At 36.1% G+C, this 8,522-nt stretch overlaps 1 protein-coding gene across 1 annotated transcript in view; it reads left to right on the forward strand.

Annotated features, from left to right (window-relative positions):
* LOC123551476 (cold shock domain-containing protein E1-like) overlaps positions 1-5,559 on the forward strand; it is a 30,943-nt gene extending 25,384 nt beyond the window's left edge. The window contains exons 17-18 of the mRNA XM_045340446.2: positions 157-320; positions 2,623-5,559. Of these exons, the coding sequence (XP_045196381.2) occupies positions 157-320; positions 2,623-2,776 (318 nt within the window). The 3' untranslated portion in view covers positions 2,777-5,559. The remainder of the gene's footprint in view (positions 1-156; positions 321-2,622) is intronic.
* The last annotated feature ends 2,963 nt before the right edge of the window (positions 5,560-8,522 follow it).

Here is an 8,522-nt window from a genome sequence, read left to right on the forward strand (position 1 = left end):
TGACTTTGGGGTCACCAGGTCAAAGGTCAAGGTGCTGAGGGGGCATTTGTCACCATTAGTGACAGCTCTTGTTTTTTACACCATTAATATGCATGTCTGATACAAAAAATGATTGAAACGAGAACTGTATTTTCTTGTTGATGTTGATTATTTCAGTATGGATTCTTAACGTACGAGGCAGAAGAAGGGAAGAAGCTGTTTTTCCACATGACAGAAGTGCATGGAGGTATTGAGGTTGCTCCCGGAGATGAGGTGGAATTTGTCGTCGTTCAGAATCAACGTAATGGAAAATACTCGGCTTGCAGTTTGAGAAAAATAACGTAAGAATCAGTTTGAGTCGGTGTAAAATCTGGTTTGCTCAATTGTGAATCACAAAACTACAGATTTAAAAGTTGGCAGTTCTATTGCTGGCAAGACAACAAAAAGCATTTTCCTTCCCTACATTGTTTGGGGGTTTGAGGGGAGCACTTAAATTTACCCATCTGTCTATCCAAATTTGTGGCATGCATAAATCAAAAAAAGGATTTGACCATAGGGTTATAATTCAGCATATGGAGTTGTGCATCTGGGCTTTTTTTCTTGCACAAGGCCAGGCAAGAGGTATGACCCTTGACTTTGTGAAAATAAGGACCAAACAGTTTGAGCCTCACTTATCTCAATGAATATTTACCAGAAGTTGTGAAACAAAAGAATGTTGTTCAGCATGTAAAGTTGTACACCTAGGTTTTTTTGTGGGATTTACACACATATAGTTTAACTTTTAGCTTCTTGTACCTTTTATCCCTTAACCTTCACCACTCCCCCATGCACACGAAAACATTTTTACCTTCTTGCAGATGTTAGACTGACCACAGGATGTGCAGTATTTGCGAGTAATTATGTGCAATAAATTCTGTATGAATAGCTATTTGATGAAATTGTGTGTTTAACCGATTGGTCAGACGAATTCTAGGCTCATGTTTAAACTTAGCATGGATATATACAAGGTATACAGTGCTAAACTTTGATGTCCTTTCTTAAAATGTCGTAAAAAATGTCAGAAGGTCTTGGAAAGAATTTGGATTTATTTCTGTCTCTGTGTGCTTTAAAGTGTTTTAATATAGTAAAGTCCTTACATATAGGGAAGTTTCTTACTTTTTATTAACTGCTAGAAAACAAGGATGAAAATATATGTGTTAAATCTAGTAGCGTATATGTATAGTGGCGAAATATGTTATTCGTATCAAGGTTGAACACTGTGATGAAAACAATGGTTCCTAGCTTGCGCATTGCAGTTGGTATCCAGCAATTTTCAGTCTTCATTCCATTTGTCAAATTGTTATGTTATTTTGATAAAAAGTGACTGAATAAGTTCCCACAGTTGAGTGATGTTGACAATTAATTATGAATTTGGAGCATACTGTTTTATTTAATACAAAATATGGATATTGTCAGCAAGGTTACTGTTGATGAAAGAATAGTTAACCTAATTAAATTTCATCACTCTTGGTTGACCTACAACAATGCAATTCCTACCTCTGAAACAGGATTGGAAAGATAAGATCTGTGGATGTGAAACACAGGGGTCTAGCTAGGTCCAAATTTTTGGGAGAAGTCACTTCTCCCTCAAGCTGATTTAGGGAGAAGTGGGGAGACTTTAGGGAGAAGTGGGAAGACTTTTTCTACCGCAATGTGATGTTGAGTGATCCGAAAAGTGGCTGTAAATTTTCTTGTTTCTTGATAAAAAACATTGATGTGATCATTCATTTTCTTAGTTAGATCATTTCCCATACAGTGGTAATCCTTTCGTAACAAAATTCTGAAAAAAAGTAGTTTTCAAAATTCAAGCCGATGCTGTAAATGTAACCGAGGAATGTCAGTATCTCACTCGAATTATAAAACTGAAAGTAAAATGTGTAAACTAGAAATATATAAATTCAAATAAATTCATCAATGGAAGTCAATTTAACGTAGTTAATACATTACATGTCGTTATTTTATCATAGATAACAAATATTTGTGTACCATATTCCAATTAATCGCATGGTTAATCAGCAGTTTCTTTAATAAAACATTGTGTTGTTTGTTTTTTTTGCACTCGAACATGTTGACAGTAAACGTGAAGTGTCAAAGACATAAACGCGGCACTGATTGGCTTAACACAATAGACTCTGGTGTACCGGATAATTTGATTCGCTTTCACACTTCTCGGGAAAATCTCGCAAGTACCTGAGGTAGGCGGAGCTTAAATTATGCTACCGGCGTGTGTTTGTGTATTCGACACTCATTTATGACACCGTGCAAATTGTCAACAGTCCGGGTAGCAGTAATTAGCGAGTGCGGAAATCAAAGAAAATCGGGCGACTTGCATTTCGCTTTGAGGTTAGATTTGAGCGAAGTTTAAAGTTCTAGAGCGCCTATTTCGCTCAAGTCGCCCACTCGCGAGAGCCCTGGAAACAGTGCTCAAAATAATGTTAATAGTAATACAGAAAAATTAGCCCTGAAAAATAACAAAAAGGTCCATAAATAATCCTTAGAAAGTCCAGAAATTTTGTTTTGCTAGATTGTATGAACCCAGATATATACATGATGGACTTGTCATGGCAAATGTTGTAAAGAAATATATTTTCATGTATATTTTAGTGAGAAACGCAGGCCGGAGAGACTGTTGAGTCGTTTGAAGAGCATGAATGAAGAACTTGTGGGTCCGCGTGTTGTAGTTTCACGCCCGCCAAAAGGACCAGATGGAACAAAAGGATTCTCACAGCCCAGGTTACCATGGACACCAACAGCTTGATTACAGATATCCAAAACTTCAGAAGTTTTTATACTGTGATAACAAAATCAAAGGGACAGTGATGTTTGACTCCATGTCTTTATTACATACATGTATAGCCTATACAATGAAACATATGGGTTGTTCTAAATCAGATTCACTAAATTGTGATATACAATCTTCCACTCAAATAAGAGTTAGTTGCTGTAAAAGAAAATCATAATTGTACATTATTTATATTGTATGTACATGTTCAAATTATTCTCATGAAAAAGAATAACAATATTCGTAAATCTTTTCCTTTAAAGAGAAGGTTTAAGTCGGTAATACTTCAGTTTTTACAGGAACTTCTCTTAATATATTAACTTTTTGTTATGCTGTGCAATTCTATATTTATTTAGTTTTTGAAACTTTCCTCGCAAATCCTTATGCCTATTTTTGTACCTTACATACAAAATTGGGTCTTTGATATAGTAGGTTTAAAGCAGTATGGCTGATATGGGACTTTTTTGTTGTTTACCAAAATCCTATTTTACAAAATCATAATCTAGTCATGACACTTGCCCTTTGTGAAAATAAGGACTTTTCAGAAACTTTTATACTCCACTAAGTTGTCTGCAAAAATCAGGAAACAGTTTGCAAAAGTTGGGTTTTACCTTTTTAAGACATAAAAACTTTTAATATCTTGGCAGGACTACCTGAGTCATTTGTACATATGAATGACCTAGGAACAGAATCTCTGTTACTTTTGATCTCGTAATTTTTAGAAAATTATTAATACAGTATGTAACAAAAGCTTCCACAAAGTTTGTATAATATAATGCCACTTGCATGTGATAGCTGTGTTGTGTACCAGTCACAATATGCCAAGGAAGTTTGCCTTATTTTATATAACTTACAAGTTTTCTCCTGCTTGTGCAATAGTGAAAAGTTTGCACTTGTGACTATTTTATGATTTAACAGTTGCCGCCTGTGTGTAAGCTTGTAAAATTCTGTACTGCAGAGAGGGGGCATATTTTTGTGTATAGTCCCAGACGTACAAATATTCTACAGGGAATAATGGGGAAAAATTCACCTCCCTCTTTTTACCTTTTTTTTTTTTGTTCCATACTTTTTAGCATGTCTTTCAAATACGTTTTCATTACAAAGCATTTAATATTATTTGAACAAATATTCATATATGAATTCCGTGGAAAAGCAGATCATTCAGCCTGAAATAGCTATAGGAACTTAATAGAGTCATACCTACATGTCAGTTGTGTTACTATAAACAGTGTGTACAAACTGAATATTGTCGGTCGCATTTTTATGGGATTGCATGCAACTCTCATAATGATGATAAATCTTACTATCTTTATGTTTTACTGACCAGTCTATCTGGCAATAACATAACAAAACCAGTCCTTTTTTGTCGAGCCCGCTGGCGGTGAGCTCGATATAGTTGTCACAGTGGCGGTTCGGTGTATGTGTTTGCATCCGTCCCGAGTCTGTCCGGGCTGTAACTTATCCATGGATCAAGGGATTCTTAAATAACTTGGCACATATATTTGCCTCAATGACACGGTGTGTCGCGTGCAAGATTCAGATTGGTAGCTTAAAGGTCAAGGACATACTTTGAGGTCAAATGTCAAAACTCGGTGTTGTTTTGCTTGTCCGGGCTGTAACACAGCCATGGATTGAGAGATTCTTAAATACTTTGGCACAATGTTTGCCTCGGTAAGATGACGTGTCATGTGCAACAACCAGATTGGTAGCTTAAAGATCAAGGTCATACTTAGAGATCAAAGGTCAAAACTTGGTGCAGTTTTCCTTGTCCGGGCTGGAACTTGGCCATGGATTGAGGGTTTCTTAAATAACTCGGCAGAAATGTTAGCCGCAATCAGTTCTGTTGCCGCCAAATAGTATCATAAATGTTAGTCCTTTTGACAGCTGGCGGGCTCGACATGTTGCCCGTGGGCATCTAGTTATTGACAGCTGTATAAGTAGTGAACAGACATTATAAATTGTCGATGATTATTCAGGCTTGCCAAATGTTTAAAGATACGTTTTAACTGAAGCTGACTATTCAACAGTAATTCGTAGAAAACAAATCAGAGCATTTCATATAATATCACAGGATTATTGGAAAAACATTCACGAATATGTTGTATTTATTGTTATTACTGAAAAAAATCCAAAAAAAAATCTGAAAAATTAGAAAATAAGTAAAAAAAGAGAAAAAAAGAACAGAAAAAAATAAATGAAAAATTGTGATATGTGTGATGAACAAGTACCGTATGAGAGATGGTAGAATGTTTGGTGTATGAATGTTGTATGATAAACTCATTTTAAAATGGATTGCTTTAAAAAGTCAGATCTGATTTTGTTGAAACAAAGATTTAGCTTGCTATAATGTTCAACAAGTTTGGTAAGTACAATGTTTACACGTGTCTACTTTTTCCATTGAAATAGAATGTTTCAATCTCATGGCTTGCGATATTGTAAGAAACAGTTACGTTTTTAGTGCAGATGTAATTGTGTATTAAGTACAAAGATACCAGCCGTAGAAGAATTTCAACATCAACAGCAGCTTGTTTTTTCTGTTATATCTTAAGATAGATTGAGAGATAATTGAATGAACAGGATTTATAATTGTATGTTAAAAGTTACCAGTATGTACCAAGTATTCAAATTTTAAAACTATACTGTTATATTGAAAACAATTCTATACTTAATTTGTGAACAGTTTTAGATGAAATATATGTAAAGTCAACTAGTACTTTAACATGCAACAAAATAAAGTAATAAACTAAGGCCAAACGTTACCGAATTCTAGTTCTTTCATCCCCACAGTCCTCCTGTTTGTTGAGTGTCTTGCTGATTTGCTCCCGTATTTCATTTGTTTATGGTGCCAGAAAAGCTTTCAGGAATATCCCACCTTAGTCACAGTTCTTACCAAGTGAAAGCATTGTTTGCCAGACAACAAGCAGTACTTACTGGTGAAAGCATTAAGTTTGCCAGACAGATACCAGCACTTACCTGCTGAAAGTATCTAGTTTGCCAGACAGATACCAGCACTTACCTGCTGAAAGTATCTAGTTTGCCAGACAGATACCAGCACTTACCTGCTGAAAGTATCTAGTCGGCACTTGCCTGCTAAAAGTATCTAGTTGACAGATACCAACACTTACCTGCTGAAAGTATCTAGTTTGCCAGACAGATACGAACACTTGCCTGCTGAAAGTATCTAGTTTGCCAGACAATTACCAATAGTTACCTGGCAAAAACACCAAGTCTGTCGGACAATTATAAATACTTACCTGGTGAATGTACCAGTTTGTCAGACATCTACAAGTACTGTGGCAGAAGAATAAGTTTGTCAGACATCTACAAGTACTGTGGCAGAAGAATAAGTTTGTTAGACATCTACAAGTACTGTGGCAGAAGAATAAGTTTGTCCGACAATTGCCACTACTTACCGTTTATCAGTTACCAGTAATTACTTGGTGAAAGCATTATGTTTGTCTGATAACTACTTATACTTACTTTGCTAAAGCGTAAAGTTTGTCAGACAACTACCAGAACTTACCTGGTGAAAGCGTGGAGTCTGACAGACAATTACCATAAAGTATCAAGTTTTGCAAACATTTGCCAGTACACGTTAAATGTTCTCGGAAAATTCAGTACTTGCCTTGCATGAAATTTATCAATTAACAATACTTACCTGAGCATTATGTTTGTCACTTTCCTGGTAAAAGCATCAAGTTTGTCAGACAATTACCAGTACCTACCTGGTGAAAGCATCAAGTTTGTCGGACAATTATCAGTACCTACCTGGTGAAAGCATCAAGTTTGTCAGACAATTACCAGTACCTACCTGGTGAAAGCATCAAGTTTGTCGGACAATTACCAGTACCTACCTGGTGAAAACATCAAGTTTGTCGGACAATTACCAGTACCTACCTGGTGAAAGCATGAAATTTGTCGGACAATTACCAGTACCTACCTGGTGAAAGCATCAAGTTTGTCAGACAATTACCAGTACCTACCTGGTGAAAGCATCAAGTTTGTCAGACAATTACCAGTACCTACCTGGTGAAAGCATCAAGTTTGTCAGACAATTACCAGTACCTACCTGGTGAAAGCATCAAGTTTGTCGGACAATTACCAGTACCTACCTGGTGAAAGCATCAAGTTTGTCGGACAATTACCAGTACCTACCTGGTGAAAGCATCAAGTTTGTCGGACAATTACCAGTACCTACCTGGTGAAAACATGAAATTTGTCGGACAATTACCAGTACCTACCTGGTGAAAACATCAAGTTTGTCAGACAATTACCAGTACCTTCCTGGTGAAAACATGAAATTTGTCAGTTACTAAATAGCTCTTTAGTTGCTCAAAGGTATTGCTACTGTAATGCAGTTCTGAGTTTGCTGCTATGCAATGCATTTAAGTGAATACTCTTATAATGTTTCTTACTTCTGAGTCATATTCCTTATAAAAATGTTCTAACCTTGCACAAAATAGCCTATGAACGTTGTCCCTGTCATTCATACCCCCAGACAGCAGCTAAGATCATAATTATGTCAAAATTTTCCTTGCATGCCCCTGGATTCCATTACAATATAATTTTGCCAAGCTACATCCATATTTAATACATTTTAGCATGACTATACAAAGTATATGGAGTGGTGTCCTACCCCAGTCCATATCTTGGTTAAAGTTTTGATGCGCTTCCACTTCTCTGTTGTTACTTGATGGATTTCCTTTGAACTTAAAATAGTTATTCCTCATATCATCTTCAACATCATATGACACAAGGATCATAACTTCCGCACAAATATTTCATGAAGGATTAATAATTCCCCCTATTCACTTACAATTTCAGGTTAAAGTTTTTGTGTACTTTTGCTCTATCTTTTTTATTAATACATGGATTTGATTCAAACTTAAAATAGTTGTTCCACATTATGGCACTAGGTTCATAACTTGGGCACCAGTTTTTCATGAATTATGCCCCTTTATACCTAAAATTTTAGGATAATTTTAATGCATTTTCACTGCTATAACAGAGGGACTTTGATTCAAACTTAAAAAAAATTATTCCACATCAACACCCACATTATATGACACAAGAACTATAACTCTATAACATCATTATTTCATGAATGATGCCTCTTTTTACCTAAAAGTCCAGGTTAAAGTTTTGATGAATTTTCATTCTACCTCTTTTTCCACATCATCCCCATGATATGACACAAGCCAGGGCTATAACTCCACCAGTTTTTCATGAATTATGCCCCCTTTTACTTACAATTTCAGTTTAATTTTGCTGCTTTTTCACACACACACGTTACGAAATGGATTTGGTTCAAACTTAAAATGATAGTACTGATTTCATTTTTAGCCCACCATCATCAGATGGTGGGCTATTAAAATCACTCTGCGTCCGTGGTCTGTCCGTCCGTCATTCCGTCCGTCCGTCTGTCCGTTAACAGTTTCTCATTATCGCATCTCCTCAGAAACTACTGGGGGGATTTTGACCAAACTTTGTCAGAATGATGTATTGGTACCCTAGTTGTGTCCCCCTGAAAATCAGACTGGTTCAACAATTTATGAGTGAGTTATGGCCCTTTGTTTATTTCTATATTTTATATAGGGAAAAACTTTGAAAGCCTTCTTATCCAAAACCACAGAGCCTAGGGCTTTGATATTTGGTTTGAAGCATCATCTAGTTGTCCTCTACCAAGATGATTCAAATTATTTCTCTGGGGTCAAATATGGCC

The sequence above is a fragment of the Mercenaria mercenaria genome, chromosome 4 (assembly GCF_021730395.1).
Source record: "Mercenaria mercenaria strain notata chromosome 4, MADL_Memer_1, whole genome shotgun sequence".
Taxonomy (NCBI): domain Eukaryota; kingdom Metazoa; phylum Mollusca; class Bivalvia; order Venerida; family Veneridae; genus Mercenaria; species Mercenaria mercenaria.